This window comes from Mastigoproctus giganteus, chromosome 4 (assembly GCF_048544385.1).
Source record: "Mastigoproctus giganteus isolate SK-2022 chromosome 4, ASM4854438v1, whole genome shotgun sequence".
NCBI lineage: Eukaryota > Metazoa > Arthropoda > Arachnida > Uropygi > Thelyphonidae > Mastigoproctus > Mastigoproctus giganteus.
In genome coordinates, this window is record NC_143578.1 from 116,978,290 (window position 1) to 116,998,134 (window position 19,845).

At 35.8% G+C, this 19,845-nt stretch overlaps 1 protein-coding gene across 5 annotated transcripts in view; it reads right to left on the reverse strand.

Moving 5' to 3' along the window:
• LOC150087015 (microtubule-associated serine/threonine-protein kinase 3-like) overlaps nt 1–19,845 on the reverse strand; it is a 912,052-nt gene that overhangs the window by 260,032 nt on the left and 632,175 nt on the right. For all 5 annotated transcript variants that reach the window (XM_090372902.1, XM_090372903.1, XM_090372904.1 and 2 more), the window contains one exon: nt 5,209–5,279. In XM_090372902.1, the coding sequence (XP_090229028.1) occupies nt 5,209–5,279 (71 nt within the window). The remainder of the gene's footprint in view (nt 1–5,208; nt 5,280–19,845) is intronic.

Consider the following 19,845-nt stretch of genomic DNA (forward strand, 5'->3'; position numbering starts at 1 on the left):
GTCTTGAATGAATTGAGTAAGATCAAAGCTAAGGGAATAATTTTTATTCCTCAGACCACACACATTAGAGGGCATAAATTCAAAGTGAGGAAGGATGTTTGAAGGTCAGATATGCGGTAATTTACTGTCAGTGAGAGAGTGTTAATTGTTGGAACAAACTTTAATCTGTGTAGTGGAGACTGGTAGTTTGAATAAACTCAAGGAAGAACTAGATAAACTATTAAAGAGGATGGACTGGTGAAATGATTGTAAGGGTTGGCTCTTTTTTCCTTTTTTTTTTTTTAACTGATGCTGCATAAACTTGCTTTCTTATACCATTTTCTACTACTACCAATAATAATACAAATCTGCAATCCTTTATTCTAAACCCTTGGCACCAGATGTATTTTGGAATTTTTCAGATTTTAGAAGAGTAGTACGGTACACGTACCATATATTACCATAATACCCTATTGTTATCTGTAGCAGTACCACATTAGCAAACAATATTTTGGCAATGTACCTCCTGAATATCTACAATGAGTTGAATAAACAAAGGACAAACGATGCTAAGAAAACAGCAAGGACTTCTTTACTTATATAAACTCTACAAGGAAGGGAATGAATCAGATTGGTCCACTTGATATCGATGATTTGACTGTTGATGATCCTACTCAGATAGATGACAAACTGAATGAGTATTTTACATCTACATTCACACGTGAAGAATTTTGTAAGAAAGTGGAGGACAGAAGCTTATTAAACTGTAACAGAGAGCTTAATGATTTTGTAATAACTGAGAGCAAAGTGGAAGAGAAATTGTTGAAGTTAAACATAAGAAAGGCACCTGGGGTAGATGGGATCTATCAAAGGAGGTGGCAAAGACCAACTGGTATTAATTCTGATGACTGGAGAACTCCTCAGAGTACCTTTGGAAAGATGGCTTTAGTTTTTTGTGATGAGATGGTTAATTTTTGAAGCTGCCCCAACGTCACAATTCTCTTAGGGAAAGGTTGGCTTGTTTTTCTAGTACTGCTCTGGTGTTACCCTTGACCAGAACGTGAAGGTCATCTACAAAGGCAGCTCATCAATAGTACCGAGATCCTGGTTGAGAAATTCATCCAGTACAGTAGCCCAGAAGTATGGACCAAGCACTGATCCTTGGGGACAATCTTTTGTCACTTTGCATAAGCAAACCCTTAGCCATAATTATGAGAGCATCCTTGGACACAGGGGAAGTCCCCCACGGATTGGAGATATGCAAATACATCCTCAATTCACAAAGGGGGAATCCAGGCTAGGAGCATTATAGCCTAAGCTGCTCTTACACCAATAGCTCTAAAACAACAACAACAACAGGGGATCATAGGGTGGCACGAGTAATTACAGACCTGTTAGTATAACTTCTGTTCCAGAGAAAATAATGGAGTCACTGGTTAAAGAAGCATTGCAGGATCACCTAGACAAGACTGCAGTAATCAGTCTAGGATCATCTAGACAAGACCGGGTTTATCAAGGGAAAGTCTTGTCTGACAAATACGACTGGATATTATGATGTAGTTACAAAGGAACTGGATGCAAAAAAAAATAATTCAGATACCATATACAGGAACTCCTCGGTAATTACGACTTAGTGTTCCGTCGAACATTAAGTCGTAATTTCCTCCATGCTTGTGCAGCATTCGCAACTGTGCTCACTGAATTGATTGAATCAAAAAATAAATGTTCAACAAACATGTAATTTGAATTATTTATTGTATTTATTCAATTTTTTTTTTCTCATGTGCAGGAAAAATTACAAAAGGGTGCAAATTAAAAAAATTTAAAAATTATAAAATTACAAAAAAAGAGGAGACAGGCATAACGTCAGTAAGTTTTATCTCTCAAGCATCGTTGGCAGAATTGATGTCTTCAGCTGATAAGCTTATAAGGGGTCGGCTGCTCAACCTTACGAAAAAACATACAGTTTATCGGACCCCGTATAATGGATTTCGGATTTATCAGACCGAACAAATAATAATACAGTAATGTACATATTAATCTCGACCATATTATTTTTTTTTAAGTTATACAAAACTTCAGTGTTATTATTAATTAAAAATTAATAATAATTACCTATTTCCATTATTGTTTTGATAATTATGTACTTTTATTTTTATAATCAAATTCAGGAAATTGTTTTTTATTTTTTCTGAAAATGTGTTCAAATAGCTGTTTTCCCAGATTACAGATAAGAGCAGGTGGTGACTTGTGAGCTGAACGTGACTTGGGAAGTGCAGGTCTACCGACTCACTTTGTTTCAGTCTCAGTCTGCTTCAAGCTATTGTGCGGTCAGTTTGTATACAGAGTGTTTTCTGTGATTTCTGAATTGTGACTTTATTTATTAAATAATTTTGCAATCCTTACAATTTAAAATGGCATCAAGTGATAGAGGAGTTAAAAGAAAGCATGTGAACTTAAATGTGGCACAGAAATTAGAGCTAATTGAGAAATTAGAACAAGGTGTCTCAGTAGCACATGTTTGTGAAATTTATGGTGTTAAAAAAAAAAACTGTTTCTGATATCTGTAAATCAAAGGCCGAATTGCAACATTTTTTTTTTTTTTAAATACAGTGTTGATAGCTCTAAATGTGGTTCTACAGAGGGGAGTAGAAAACACATGAAAGTTGTGCAAGATAAAAACTTAGAAGAAGCTGTGTATAAGTGGTATGTTCAAAAGAGATCTAGTGGTGTTAATGTACGAAGTTTTGAGTTGAAATCTGCATGTGAAACCTCTTGGAAAACATATGGAACTTAATGTTAAGGCAAGTGATGGGTGGCAGTGGCATTTTAGAAAAAGGTATGGCATTGTGAACAAGAAAACCTGTGGTGAATATTTAAGTGCAGACACTTTGCAAGTTGAGCCATTTAGAAAATTTACAAATGAACTTATTAAATCTGAGGGCCTTATTTATCACAGGTTTACATTACCGATGAAACTGGCCTGTTCTATCATGCTGTTCCTGAAAATACGCTGGTCTACAAACATGAACACAGTAAGGAGAAAATTTCTGCCTTACTTTGTGCAATGGCTTGCATTGCCTGAAGCCCATGGTGGTAAGGAAATCAAAGAAACCACACATTCTTAAAGACATTATGAATCAGTTGCCTGTTATCTACAAAGAATGCATGGTTTACTTCAGAGATTTTTTCTGACTGGTTCTTCAACCAATTAGTCCCTGATGTGAGGCACTTCCATACAGATGTTCTGAAAATTTCCCCCAATAATGTAAAGGCATTATTGCTTCTTGACAATGCCACTGCTCATTCTAATGCTGAGAAGTTAGTTAGTAAGGATGGCAGAATTAAATGTCTTTTTTGCCTCCTAACACAACTTCAGTTATTCCGTCAATGGACCAGGGAATAACTACAGCCAGCAAGAGGCTGTATAAGAAGAACGTTTTGGAAGAAATAATGGTTGTGTTGGAGGATGAAGAAGATGCGGAAGAAGACACAAGAGGAGCCAGGACACTTCAGAATCTACGAGCCTACAACATTAAGTCTGCACTCTAACTTTGCAGCTGCTTGGAAGGAGATGAAGACTACGACTTTGGCAAATGGTTGGAAGAAGTTGTACAATATTGAACCAGATTTGGATTTTGAAGGATTTGAGGCAAATGACCTTTGGCACACTCTTGTAATGAGGCTGTAACTGTTTCTCAGTCATCATTCCGTATCTGAATAATGACTACTGTACTACCACAGCAAAATACTCTACAACTACACTGTCAAAATGGTGAGTACATATTAAATATTATTTATTATAATTTAATAATTTTATATTGTATAGTACTGTTTATTGTATTAAAGCTTTTTTTTTTTTACATTAAGAACAATAAAATATGCCCCGCCAAGATTACATTCGATTTAACAGACTATCGGCATTAATGCACATGCCTTCTCCCCTATTAGTCCGGTAAATCGAGGGTTTACTGTATTAATGGATGACTGGACGGTGGCTTTTTTCTTTTCATCGTAGATTTCTTTGTAGCAAGCAAGTATATCATTCATCTCTCTGTTAACTTTTAAAAATTGTTCGCTGTCAGGATCCATCTTCTCAAACCTTGCCATTGCCGATGCAATTTCATGAAATGCCACTGCCATCTCTCTGGTGATGAAGTGTCTCAGATCCTCATTTGTTTCATCTTGAGCTTCAACAAATTCTGTTCCACTTACCTCTCAGTTATTACAAAATCATTTAGCTCTGTTAGATTTTGAAAAACTTTTACCATCCCTTCTCCAAAGAATTCCTTGTGTGAATGTAGATGAAAATACCTATTCAGTTTATCAGCAACCTGAGAAGGTTCATCAACAGTTAAACCACTGACATCAAGTAGACCAATATGATAAACCCCTTTCTTCTACTGTTAATATAAATAGTCTTTTTTTTTCTTTCTTTTTTTTGCTCCTTTTCTTTGCATTCTTTGGCAGAAACTTCTCTAACCTGCCGTAGCTTTCCTAACTTCCTTTGTAACTGATTGCAGACTACTTTATATCTCTATAGGCGTCTACATCAGCTGATAATTTATATGAATCCCATGCATTTTTATTCTGCCATAAGTCTCATCAGCTTATATGACAATCATTTAGATCTGAGCCTTTAACAGTATTTCTTAGTTGGCATGAATAGCCTAGTAGCATCTATAATATCTATAATTATTTCCCTGAATCCTTCCCATTCAGGATTTGCTGTTGGTATCATCATCAGTTGGTCCCACTGCATAGAATTTAAAAACTGTCTGAGGCCACTATGGTTACCATTACAATAGCAAAAGTCCTCCCTTTTACCTTTGACAGTAGTCATATCATGTCTTTAAGTAAATACTACATCAATACACTGCCACCCATTCATCCTTTTACCTAGTTTAAAGCCACCTGGCTAAATTTCTTAATGTTAAAATCTTTGGCTGTGAAAATTTATAGCTGATTGGAGATGCAGCCTGTGATATGATGCCAGCAGTTTGAGAAAGGCAAATTTGTAATCCTTGTTCTGACTCATTATGCATATGAATAAGGACCTGGTAAATGATTTGTAAAATTATTTATAAAATGTTTGAATAGCATATTTTTATAGATAACACACACACAAAAAAAAAAAAAAAAAATCTCATTTAAAGACAATTTGAAGTATTTTAAATAAATATCTATACAATTAATTAAAAAAAAAAAAACAACTGAAAGAATACTTACAGTTCATCAGTCCAACTTTTGAGAGTCCAAAATCTGTTAACTTAATGTGCCCCATAGATGTAATTAGCAAACTAAAAATCAAAAAGTTCAACTATAAACTGGGTAAGTACAGGAGTGAGAAAGTGAAAAGAAATTACTAACACCTTTTTTTACTATAATTGGAATATTAATAATGTGACAGAGTGAAACCAAGTAAATCGTAGAATTTAGGTTAGCTGGTATCCAAATTTTAAGAGCACTTTTTTTTTTTTTTTTTTTTTTTTTAGCAGGCCAAGTACTGTCCTTATGAAGCATTTTTTTTTTAATGAAATATGAACAAACCATCTCACTAATCCAGATAGCAAGTTTATTTCAATTAAGGCTTTGAGATTAAATGTATTGAGGTATATATATATATATATATATATATATATATATAAAAAATGTGTAGTTTGCAACATAAGTATAGAGTCTGAAAGGACAGTCGGAGCATTCGTATCACCCTCGTATTATAATACTTTTTGGAAAGAAGGTCAAATATAGGGACGGCAAATATTCAGAATCTGAGTATAGTAAAAGAAAAAACATGGTCAGGCATTTCATCAGGGGACTACTCCTGACCATGTATCAGGCACTGCGTTTCCAAATGTCTATAATAATACGAGGGTGATAGGAACGCTCTGACTATCCTTCATCTAATCACTACTTTCGCCTTCTTTTAACTACTTTTTCTCCCCTTCCCCAACAATTTTTACCCTTCCTTATACCATTTGCTTGCTACATTTTTTAAATAAAATTACTGTTTTTTCCCTTTACTGCATGGTACACACCTTTGTATATTTGTATTATTTTACTTTCTTTTACTTTATTTACTTAATTTTTTACACTGCGTAGGGACTACCTTGTCTGATAGTATTAAGATAGGGGCCGCATATTTGCTTTTTCCCTTTTCTTGTACTACGGACAAGTTTGGAAAAGCAGTGCCTGGCCAAGTATAATTTTTTCTTTTACTGTACTCAGATTCTGCATATTTGCCATCCCTATATTCGACCTTCTTTCCAAAAATTGCCCTCCCATATCTGAATACAGTGATATCTCTTTATTATTTATTTGCTAATTTGTAATTTTTCGTATATTGTTTTCTTCCATAGATCCATTTCATTATTGTACTAGGTTTTAAAATTCTTTCACTTTTTCACTGCTACTTTACTTCCTTTCCTACTTTCCTTTAAACCTCTTTTAGTTCAGGCACTCTGTGTACTTCTCTTTTCCATCTTTTCAGACCCTATACTTATGTTACAAACTACACATTTTTTATATACTTTTGCTTCTTTCACTGCTGCCCTGTGCGTTTTGGAGCATTTGACATATGATCCCTTTCATAAAATTTCTCTATTTTTCTCTCAACTGCTCTGTTTGCTTCTAGACAATATAATATTACTACTATATATATATATATATATATATATATATTAATTTACAAAAGTGTATACCCATAATTAAATTTTATGTCAAAACAGTTTATTTCTAGAAGATGAGCAGCATGGGTTTTATGAAATATTGTCAGTGGTGAAAGGTATTAAGTTTGTTGGCATATTCTAATGTTATACAAAAAACAGTGTAATGCTTGACTAGTTAAATTCATTCAGTTTTAGCATAAATAATTTAAATGCATTATATTACAGAAAAATATATAAGCATACACAAAAGTATTAAGGAATCTTTTATTGCATTTCTACCTGAAATATATTCAGGTATCTTAGAAGCATTCTGCCAAATTTCATGGGTTGATTCCCCAAGGAATCAACTCATGAAGTGGTATGGAGATGTGAAACTGCAAGGGTAAAAAAAACAAGAATATTTTTTAAATGTTTAAATCAGAAGATCCAGAATGCTTTAAAATCATCTTAAAACTTAATTTTAAAGTTTTAAAATCAATTATTTTATAAAATGAAAGCCAATAAAGCTCATATAATGTTATAATAGTGTATAGTTGTATAGTTATAGTTCTCTGGTTTCTAATTGCATATGCACAGTAGGCATATAACTCATGAGGCAACACAGAAGAATATGGCAGATATAAGCTAGTCTGTAATTAAGTCACAAAGGAGGTTAAGCAGATGAAGGCAGATTGCGAGAAATCTTTGGCAAAGGATGCTAAGAAAAGCAGCAAGGATTTCTTTCCTTATATAAACTCCAAAAGGAAGGGGATGAATCTGATTGGTCCACTTGATATCGATGGTTCGACCGTTGATGACCCTGCTCAGATAGCAAACAAACTGAATGAGTATTTTGCATCTACATTCACACATGAGGAGTTATTAAGGATTGAGAATGCCAGAAGGTCATCAAATTGTAGCAGGGTGCTTAATGATTTTGTAATAACTGAGAGCAAAGTGGAGGAGAACTTGCTGAATTTAAACATAAGAAAGCCACCTGGGGTGGATAGGATCTATCCAGTTATATTAAAGGAGACAGCAAAGGAAGTAAGCAAACCCTTAGCCATAATTATGAGAGCATCCTTGGACTCAGGGGAGGTCCACATGGCCTGGAGATGTGCAAATGTATCCCCAATTCACAAAGGGGGGATTGAAGGGTGACACGAGTAAATATAGACCAGTTAGTTTAACTTCTGTTCCGGGTAACATAATGGAGTCACTGGTTAAAGATGCATTGCAGGATCATCTAGACAAGACTGCAGCAATAATTCAGACACAGCATGGGTTTGTTAAGGGAAAATTTGTTTGTTTGTTTTGTTGGTTTTTAGGAGCATTAGCAACTAAGGCCATATTGCTCCGGGATATGCAGTGGTCATTCCTTGACCTTTCCGCATCCTCCGTATTTGGTGGTGACGGGCTCGAACCCCGGTCTAATCAAGAAGCGTGTGCTGCGCACTGCTGCTCCTTCCCACCTGGCTACGGAGGCGCCTTAAGGGAAAGTCTTGTCTGACAAATTTGTTTGGATATTATGTTGTGGTTACAAAGGAACTGTGAAAAAAATAATTTTGATACCATATACTTGGATTTCATGAAAGCTTTTGACACCGTTGCGCATGGAAGACTGCTGTACAAATTGGAGCAGAATGGTATTAAGGCTAAGTTGCTACAATCTTTGTGGACTAATGTTATTAGTACACAAAGAGCTGCGCCCATTGGGGTTCGGTTTTGGTCCACTGTTGTTTTGTATATTTATCAATGATATTGATGAAGGTATATCAGGCTTAGTGTCGAAGTTTGCAGATGATACAAAGGTTGGAAGGGTTGTTAATGACAATAATGGCAGTGTGCTACTGCAACAGGATATAGAAAATTTGGGAAGATGGGCTGAGAAGTGGCAACTGAAGTTTAACATTGACAAATGTAAAGTACTGCATATGGGTAGAAGTAACCCCAGAGGAATGTATCAACTGTAGTACACTTAGGGTGGTAGAAAACGAAAAAGACCCGAGAGTAATTGTGCAGTCAGATATGAAGTTTTCTGAGCAATGCAGACAGGCTGCCAGAGCAGGTCATGGGGTTTTGTCAATGATAAACAGGAATTTTGCTAGCAGGGAAAAGGAGGTGATTGTCCCTCTGTATAAGGCAATGGTCAGGCCACGCCTTGAGCACTGCATACAGGTCTGGAGGCCTCATTTTATGAGGATGTAGATTTGCTTGAGTGTGTACAGAGAAGGGCAACAAGATTGGTGAGGGGAATGAAGGGATCCTCTTACCAAGAGAGGTTTAAGTTCTGCAAATTGCAGCGGCTGGAGACTAGGCACCAGCATGGTGATCTGATTGAGGTGTATGAGGCCTTGAATGGGTTGAGCATGCTGAATTCTGATGGGATTCTTCCACTTGTTCAGATTACGAACATAAGGGGGCATAAATTGAAATTGAGGAGAGACAGCTGTAATATAGATGTGAAGAAATTTGCCTTTAGCCAACGGGTGGTTAATTGCTGGAACAAACTTCCATCTGTCTTTGTGGAAGTTGATAGGTTAAATAAATTTAAGGAGGAACTGGACAAACATTTAGAGGGAATGGTTGTGTCAATTTTTTTTTTTTTTGGCTGATGCTACATAAGCTCATATGCTTGCCACGATTAATATATACATTTCCATGCTTTATAATGATGCTCATGTTGCATTCTCTCTCTCTCTCTGGTTGGTCATTACGGATTTTGGTTGGTCTTTAAAGTTTACAGTTGGTTTTTGTGGCTTGTCACAGACATTCTAAAACAAGCAAGGGTTTACTACATGAGAATCTAAAATTCTGATAGGATTGATATTTAAGTGACAACTGCAAGTCAAAGAGACCAATTTTTTCTTTGAAGTCCAGTCATTCTGTGATAACCAAAACAACCTCTACTCACACCATCATGATGGGAATGCAAGTAACCCTGGGTATAACCCCTGTGTGCAAGTCCTGAAACACTGTACTTGGTGTATTGGAGGTTACTAACTAGGCGGGAACCAATGGCAGGGGTTGATATGTGGCACCCACACCAAACAGAAGAATACTAGGCATCTGTGTCACCAGGAAATATTAGGTGCTAGACGACTCTCCTCAACAGTTCAATATTTAACCACTTTGCTTATTGAAGGCTTGAAGTAGAGAAATCCATGTTTAGTTTCCAGCAAAGTTCTGGTAAACCCATCTCTTCTATCTTGCAGTATAACTGATGTCTTTGAGGTTATGATAGGCATCATGATGAGATCCAATCTTTCTTACATTTTGAGAGAACAGCTCTAAAATGGTTTACACAGGATGGCTGTTAGATAGTCCACTGGATCAGCTAGTGCTGTATAATCTTGCTCTCTCTACTTTGCCAAGGCGCCTCCGTAGCCAGGTGGGAAGGAGCAGTAGTGCATAGCACACGCTTCTTGATTAGACTGGGGTTCGAGCCCGTCACCACCAAATACGGAGGATGCGGAAAGGTCAGAGAATTACCACCGCATATCTCGGAGCAATATGGCCTTAGTTGCTAATGCTCCTAAAAACCAAATAACAAACAAACAAACAAACTTTGCCAAGTAGTGAATGGAGGGTGTGAGTGAGTGAATTTAGTCTTTTTTGGGGCATGTGCAACTAATGCCATGATGAATAAAATCCAATACTTAAATATATTAAAAACAGCAGTAATCTACAAATAGGTTATTTCTGTGTTGAAACGCACAAGGAGTTAAAAACGAGCAAACCAAGGTAAAACAGGTAAAGAAACAAAAGGATATACAATGACTATTAATAAGTATTAATATATGTATATACAGATCTATAGTTTCTAGAAATTTAAAAATTGGGACATATTATTGTCTTTGTCAAATAAAATCTGAGAGAATGTATAGGGCTCAGTCAGACAGCCAAAAGTGCTAAAACATGGTGCGCATTTAAAAAATCTAGACATCAATAAGAATTTATTTGGTGGTTAAAATGTTGTCACAATGCTTTAACATAGGAAGGTCAATAGGAAGCAGAAAAGAGCACGTATTAATATATTAATTAATAATATTGATGAAGTCGTATCAGTCTTAATGTCTAAATTTGCAGATGATATGAAGGTTGGTCAGGGTATGCTACTGCAACAAGATCAAGACAAATTAGGCAGAGGGGCTCAGAAATGGCAATTGAATTTTAATATTGACATTTTGCAAGGTATTTCATGAGGGAAGCAGGAATCCCAGATTAATGTACCAGCTGTTGTGGTATCACACTTGGGCAGTGTTGAATGAAGTTCTTTGAGAAGTGCAGACCAGCTAATGAGGTTTTGTCAATGATATACAGAAATTTTGTCAGCAGGAATAGGAAGGTGATTATCTCTCTGCTTAACACAATAGTTAGGCCATATCTTGAATACTGCATACAAGTCCAGAACCTCAATTTAGAAAGCACTAGATCTGTTGAAAGAAGTACAGAGTAGAACAAGATGAGAGAGAGAAAAGGGAGCTTTTATCAGGAAAGGCTTCAGTTTGCAAATTGATGTCTAGGGATTAGAAGCTAAATATTTATTGTTAACTGAGTCTAATAAACCATTTGTAAAACCAAAGGAAGCTTCAGAAGTTCAGCCTTGAATGAGCTAATTATTAAATTTTCAAGGATTCAAGTCCTTTGTTAAAAACAAAAAAAGTTGATAACTATTAACAGACTATTTTAACCACTCTTAGCTGAAAACTGTTTCAATCAAACTCCTTGTTAACGTACTAGCAACACACTCCAGTCTATCTCCCCCCCTGTATTAAACCATGTCATTCATTAACACATTATACACAGAGAGTAATTACAGCTTGTCAGTGTGACTTCTGTTCAAGGGAAAAAATGGAGTCAAAGGTTAAAGAAGTAATGCAGGATCTTTTGACAGGAACTCCCTTATAAAACAACTGCAGCATGCATTTGTTAAGCAGAAACAAATCTGATTAGTAATTATCAGGGAGTCACAAAGGAACAGGATGCAAAATAATAACTCTGGAATCATGCAATTGACTTCAGTAAAGGTTGTATTTTTACAATGCTATTTCAAGTGGAACAGAGACCAAGTGGTTATGAATGGCAAAGGCTCTTCATAAACTAATGTTGTGAGTAGGTTTCTGCAAACTTCATTATTGCGTTTCTTATTTATTTTGTTTTCAATACAGTAATCCCCCAACAATTGAGGGTTATATTTCTGAAAAATAACATGAGTAAGTTTGGCTGGTAAGTTTGCGGTTGAGACTAGGATGTCATACAAAATAGGGGGTTAGGGGAAATTTAAAAAAACATAAGATGTAATGTAAAGAATATATTTACTTTAACATAAAGTCTTTTAAAACTAATGGTTATTTTTTAACAATGCTTTATTCTTTCTTAATTTCTGCTGAACTATTTTAAAATTTAAGCTCCTTTCTTGTACAGGATCAATTGCCATAAAATGGGTGGCAAGAATATAAGTCATAACCATTCCTTGGTTAAGGCTGCTGAGGCTGAAATAACTTTGCTTTTCTTCTTCCACAATTCTGCCTTCCTCATCGGCATGGCTCAGATTTTCCAATATTTTCGTGGTCTTCTTCTGAAAACTTCTCATACCCAAATTTGCTCTTTATTGTAGCTATAACACCTTGGTCTATAGACTAAGAGAGACATGTTTGGAGGAAGAAACATAATTTCTATGTTTGGATGAACCGACTGAAGAAATTCAGGGTGACCAGGTGTATTATTGATAAGAATAATTGCTTTACATTGAAGATTTTTCTCTGCAAAGTATCACCTTACTTCAAGAAGAAAACAATTGTTGAACCAGTCTGTAAACAACACTGCCATAACCCACGCTTTTTAATTACTCCTCCAAAATGCAGCATGATGATCTTTATTTTTGCCCTTCAGTGAGCAAGAGTTAAGAGACCTATATACAAACATTAGTTGACAAATAAATCTCCAGGTGCATTGACACAGAATAGAAGAGTCAAATGATTTTTAGATGCTTTGAATCATGGAGCAGTTTTTTAATTTTTTAAAATAAAAGTTTTAGATGGCATCTGCTTTTAAACCAACTCAGTTTCATCATCATTAAAAACTTGGCCTGGTAGATAACCTTTCTCTTCAATCACCCTCTTCAACTGTTCAGGAAAAGCGTTTGCTGCATTGTGATCAGCAGAAGCAGAGTTTCCCACTAGTTTTATGTTGTGTAGATTAAACCTTTTTTTTGAAATTTTCAAACCATTCTTTACTGGCATTAAATTGTCCATCTTTCGTGCTTACAGTCCCTGTTCTTTCAGAATCCTTTACAAAATGGTTATACAGCCACCTCGCATTTGATATCCATATGCTTAGAGTTTTTTTCAGTCTTCTCAAAATTGTGATCGCGAGGCACACATTATTTTTAACGAGAATCCTCATTATTTTTTTAATCATTCGAATAGTAGACTCATTTACATTAGAAACTTGTCCTAGTGAAGTTGCACTATCTCTCGCCATGTGCAAGTCTATCCGGCACATTTATTTTTTGTTCTAAAGTCACTACATTTTGCTTCTTTTTACAAGGTCACTTATTACACTATGTGGATGCTTAGAGACCATAATAAGGGTCTCAACAATATATAATTTAAAGCATACACTACAAAACCTGGTACCAATGCAAGTAAATAAATAGAATAAAGGGCACTGAAAACTGAACACAACACCTCCACCTCTGAGCATTCAGAACAACACACTGAATATTGTAGTAGGGCTTGACTGACTCTTCTACCCACTACCTCACTACTTATGCATAGCAGGGATTATGAATTCGTTAGCATTATCAATTAATTTGAAATGAAATTGTTAACCTCATATGTAAAAATATTGCATATAATAAAAATATTGAGTACAAAAATAAATTGGGCAAATTCGAAATCACAGTTGGTAAGGTCATTGCCGGCAAGGAATTACTGTATTTATCAACAATATAAAAAGTATGCACATCCAAGTTTGCTGTGCTACAAAGGTGGATACAGTTATTAACAACTGTTATCCACCTTTGTAGCACAGAAAAGTTTGTAGTAGTACAGGTGTTACAAAATTGGATACAGTTGTTAATAATTGTATCATCTTGGGTAACACTGGTATGAACAAGCCTTCTGTGACAAGATCATGGAAGGCTTCTCTGATTAGACAAATGATCTTAAAAATGAATGGGTTGATGCATTTTTCAGCAAATTTATTGCATTCGGGAAACAGTTCTGGAATAACATAACATTTGGGTAGCATCAAACTCAAGATAGCCGATAAAAAAAAAAAGGTTGCTCTTACGAAGAAAGGCTTAAGTTTTGCAAATTACAGAGTCTGGAGACTAGGCACCGGCGAGGTGATCTGATAGAGGTATATAAGGCTTTGAATGGTTTGAGCATGCTCAATGCCAATGGGATTCTTCCTCTTGCTCAGAATAATCACCTCAGAGGGCATAAATTCAAATTGAGGAAGGACGGATGTCAGATAGATGTGCGGAAATTTGCCTTTGGCCAGCTGGTGGTTGGTTGGTGGAACCGACTTCCATCATTTGTTGTTGAAGTTGATAGCCTAAACAATTTAAGGCTCAACTGGACAGGTATTTCGAACGAATGGAGGGGTGAAATGGGAGTGGTGTGTTTTTTTTGGCTGATGCTGAATAAGCTTGCTTTCTTGCATCATATGCCTCTGCTAATGCTAATGCTAATAGCTCATGGGCTTCTATCAGTTACATACAAGAATTTTGCCAGCAATGAAAAGGAGGTGATTATACCACTGTATAAGGCAATAGCAAGCCATCTTGAATACTGCATACAGATTCAGAAAGATGATTTCAGGAAGGATGAGGAACTGTTGAAATAGGTGCAGAGAATAGCAACAAGATTAATCACAGGCAACTCAGAGGAGACCTGACCGAAGCCCTTAAGGCTTTAATTGAATTGAATATATTAAATGCTAGTTGCATACTTACTCTTTCTCCAATGATAAACATAAGAGAACAAAAATTTATATTAACAAAGGTGATTGCCAGACAGATGTGTGTAATTTTGACTTTAGCCAGAGAGTAAATAATTTTTAGAATAATCTTCTTCCTGATGTTGTGGAAGTGAATATTTTGTGCACCTGGAACATAGCTAGCTGGTTAAATTTATTTAAAGTATCCATTTCCAAAAACTTATAACCCTGCATGGGGGCACTGGACCTGTGAGGTTCCTGTTGAAAATAACGATCCTATATTAACTGTTGGCTGAAGACTAAAATCTGAAATTTCTTCTCAACTATACACAAGTTTTTACTTGGTGATAGAAGTGTATGAGAACTTGTCAGGGCCAGCACAATATTTCTGAGGAGTAGTATGAGATCCAAATAGTGCTGATATTATGAAGCTTGGAATTGTGTGTTTATTCCTAGTTGAAGGCTTTTGCAGGTCTTACCCCATCAGTTTTGTTATGTGTAACTCATGTTATGTTATCTGTACTTGTTTACATTCAGCATTTTGAAAGCGAATTCTATACTGATATCACCGATTATACCAGTTTCATATTTATTTTAAATTAAAAACCCCTCACTATGGCTCCTAAAGTTAATAAACTTCATATAGAAAAGAAAAGAAGAACATTAAAGCTTAGTGACGAACTTGATATAATTCAAACTATTATATTAGGGTCACCCATGGCCGTGCAAAGGTACTTTGGGGGGCTGGATGCAAAAGGAGTTAAGGGGCCTCGTTTATTTATGTTGAGATCAATGGCTCCCTCAATTGGAACTCCCCCCCTCGATCAGGGGCCCTGATCGAGGGGGGAGTTCCATGAAGAATCCAAAGCACCCCCCATTTGCACGGGCCTGGAAAGTTAATTCATATATCCATGTGCAGTGTGTCTGTAAATTACATGTGTTCTCTGGTCAATTTGCCTCTTTTGCTGGACAAAAAACCCCAGTTTCTGGGGGCAAACCATGCTATCTACACTTGAGATCGACTAACTCAGCTATGGAGTGAAAAAAAAAGCCCATGAAAGTTCCTCGTGTCATCAATGGGATTTGAACCCAGGCCTTTTTCACCCGGTGTGGGGAAGACAGTGATGATTCCACTATGCTACCGTGTAGATTAAACTTGAGATAATAAAGAAAATAGAACGGGGCATAAGCAGGAGTGTATTAATGGCAGAATATAATATTAGATAGTCACATGTTTATGATTTTTATGTGCAGTTAATAAAATTGCATTCTTAATCTCTCTATTTCTTAATCTTTCTATTTCTTAATTGCATTCTTAATCTCTCTGCATGAAATATATTAAAAATAAAACTTTTTAGATAAAGGAAATATTGCAATAATGCCACCTTGAATCCCCGAAGGTGCCGTTATTCTGAAAGGCTACTGCATTGCAAAGGTTTTTTTGAAAAACAATACTGTCAATCTGTGTTGTGCCTCTTCTTATGTGTCTTATTCATAGAATAATATCAGATTTGTAGCTATATTCTTCTCCTTTACAGAGGGCGTTGAAGTGTGGAATGTGAGTGAAAGTGGTGACTGCTGAGAGAATCAAGTTAAAGTCATTCAGTACCTGCATTTAAAGAGCTGAAAGAAATTCACGAAAACATGCAGGAAACCATTATGGGAATTTTGTCCTTTATATATCATGGTCAAAAACAGGTGGATGTATACTTGCTTGCAGTACACTAAAAAAAAAGAGTAAAATAAACAAATTTGATGAAATTGAAGAACTGGTTTGGTCATTAGTCAACTTTTGTAGTTTAATTTTTAACTTCAGTAACAATTTAATTTCTTGATACTTTATTAATTTAAACTCTGTACTATTTAATTAATTTAATTTCTATAATATTTTTGAAGTTGAAATTACTTAAATAATTGGTGTTAGAAGACCCACTTTCGGTACTTTGTTTAGGATAGCAAAACTCAGACAGAAATAACTGCAAGATTTCTGGTGTGTCATGAGTTCCTTGCTTGTATGACCTGTGGAATGTATTCTAGGTCAGTCTAGTACACAAACCAAGTTCAGCTGATAATTCTTTTCTTTATTCCAATGTAAGGAGTGTACTGATGCCAAATTAAAATTTGGTATGTTATTAGATGAATTTGGATCATTGAAGAAATTAGTGCTTAGATTCGGGCATCAGGATAGAATAATCCAGTGTATACTGCTCTGGTTCAAGATTTACTTTTATTGTGAGAATCTACTGTCTTGAAAATTGGTAACATTTTTTGTAATAAGGGTGTGTTTGATAGGAGTGACAATTAGTGATGCTACCAACAGATTTTAAGGAGAGTAAAGAGTATTATTATTCGTGCAGGGACTAATAATATTAAATAAACACGAGCTGACAGTTTGTTGAATAAATATAGGACCATGCTGAAAAAATGCTGCAAGTTAGGTCAGGCATAACTGCAGACACAATAGGAGGGATTATATGCTGAAAGTCTTATGAATTAACTCAAAACTTGAGAGAGCCTGCAAAGCTTTTGGGGGGGGGGGGGAAATTATTATCAGTGTGGTATGCACAGCTACCCTTTTTCAGGCCCGGAGGCAAAGAACATATTTGGGCTGCTACTTAATTAATGAAAATTGCAAACAGAGGAATTAGCCAAAGACGCCAGGACTCTAAAGGGCCTAGGCCCTTTAGAGGAGGCAACTTCCTTGCCTGCCTACATGGTAGCTATGCCACTGGGTAGAAGTAATCTGTTTTGCAGAGACAAGATTCATTTGAACAAAGGTGGTGCAAGGGTTTTTGCCAATATTGCTGAGGATCCCTTAAGGATGGAGGGGAGCGGCAGTAGTAATATGTATCAATATAATGCTTCACACATATTCGGCAACTTTGATTGTTGGCAGATATGTGTATACTTTGATTGAATGTTACAACATCCAATATTGGCAAGACTCAAGGGTAGCAGTTTCAAACAAAGGGGAAACTCATGCCAAGGAAACAAGCTTAAATAACTTTTAGGGGGGATGTTCAGGTAGTAAATTACAAAAGAATAGTTAGTCTTAACTGTACAATAAAACGAGTGAATTTGAACTCCCGGCTAAGACAATTAATACTGACATAATAGGGTATACAAAAACATGGTGTCACCCAGAAATAGTGGATGATGAGTTTCATTACGTAACATAAGTATAAGGAAGAGAGAAGGTGGAGAGGTATGCTTGTTTTCAAAAGCATCCATAACATGAAAAAATCTTTTCAGTTTAAGAAGTTATGCCTGTCAGTTTGGAATCTCTGTGATGAGCAGCTTAGAAACAAATGTATAATCAATGTGGTAGTAATCTACAGATCAGAAGATTGCGAAGAGCAAGACAAGAGACTCTACATGCAGATAGAAAGGGTAAGCAAGTGAATGTCTTATTACAGTAGATTTTCAAAATAACGGCACCTTCGGAGGATTCAAGATGCTGTTATTTTCCATTATCGACAAAAAAGTTTTATTAACTGCACATAAAGAACATAAACATGTTGACGATCCAATGTTATATTCTGCCATTAATACATTCCTATTTATGCCCATTCTATTTTCTATTATTATATCAAGTTTATCACTAAGTTTAATGTTCTTAATTATTCTTATTTTCGTTCTCTACATGAGAAGGCAGAGAGTTGTCATTAATAGATATTCTTCAGATTGGTTTTAACATATAAAGTCAAAATAGTTCTTGGACCACTGTTATTTCTGATTTTCATATATCAATTTTCAATTTTTATAAAAACCTTCTACTGTTTTTAATTCAACCTCAACAAATTCCTTGAATTTCACTGCATTAAAACATGGCTGCCACTTTTCTAATCATCTTTGAAGTCGATCTAAACCATTCTGGGGAGAAGCTCTGCTTGATGTTCATCACGAACTATTCCTATCAATCCTGACATCATATACAAAGTCAGACACCACATCCTCTATTCCTTTGCTGATTCCATTAAAAAAAAACAAAAAAAAAAAAAAACAATTTATGCATTGTATCAGTGTCACTGGTATTATACAGAAGTGATGGGGATGAAACATGCTCCTCTTTGTTTCATTCTTAATGCTTTATATCAGTGGCATCCTGAATTATAGACATTTAATAGTGTTTCTTTGTTCTTTCTCTTTGTTCCTTTGAGTGAACTTAAAGGAATGAATTAAAATGGAAAAAAAAAAATTAGAAAAATTAATTTAATAACTTCAATTCTATTGAAACTTTAACTGATGTGAAAATTTGCATTTTTATAATAAAACTTTTTTTTTCAATCATCAAAATTTTTGCATATCTTCAGTCCATGGTAGGTATCCATGGGCTGGAGATGTGCAAATGTGACTCCAATTCACAAAGGAGGATCAAAGGGTAATACAAGAAATTACAGACCTGTTAGTTTAATTCTGTTCCAGGGAAATTAATGGAGGCACAGGTTAACGAAGCACTGCAGGATCATCTAGACAAGATTTCAGTTATAGTTCGGACACAACATGGGTTTGTTAAGGGGAAGTCTTGTCTGACCAATTTGATTGGATACTATGATATGGTCACAAAGGAACTGGATGCAAAGAATAATTCTGATATCATATACTTGGATCTTTGGAAGGCTTTTGATACTGTTCCACAAGGAAGACTGCTGTACAAATTGGAGTATTCTGGCATTAAGGGCAAGTTGCTGCTATGGATAAAGGGATGGTTGAGTGGGAGAAGATAGAGTGATAATCAATGGACACTACTCTTCATGGACTAATGTTATCAGTTGTGTCTCCCAGGGTTCAGTGTTGGGTCCATTGTTGTTTTCTGTATTTATTAATGATATTGATGAAGGTATATCAGACAATGTCCAAGTTTGCAGATGATACAAAGGTTGGTAGGGTTGTTAATGACAGTACACTACAACAACTGGATCTAGAAAAGTTGAGCATATGGGCTGAGAGGTCGCAGTTTAACATCGACAAATGCAAAATACTGCAGTCAGATATGAAGTTTTATATCTGTTTTATATCTTCATATCTGACTACACAAATTGTGCAGCAGGAATAAGGAGGTGATTATCCCCTTTTATAAGACAATTGTTAGGCCACACCTTGAGTATTGTCTGGAGGCTCATTTTATGAAGGATGTAGAGCTGCTGGAACAAGTACAAAGAAGGCAACAAGATTAGTGAAAGGAACAAAGGGCTGCTCTTACAAAGAAATGCTTAAGTTTTTCAGGTGCCTGGTCTGGAGACTAGATACCTGCAAAGGTTTGAGCAAG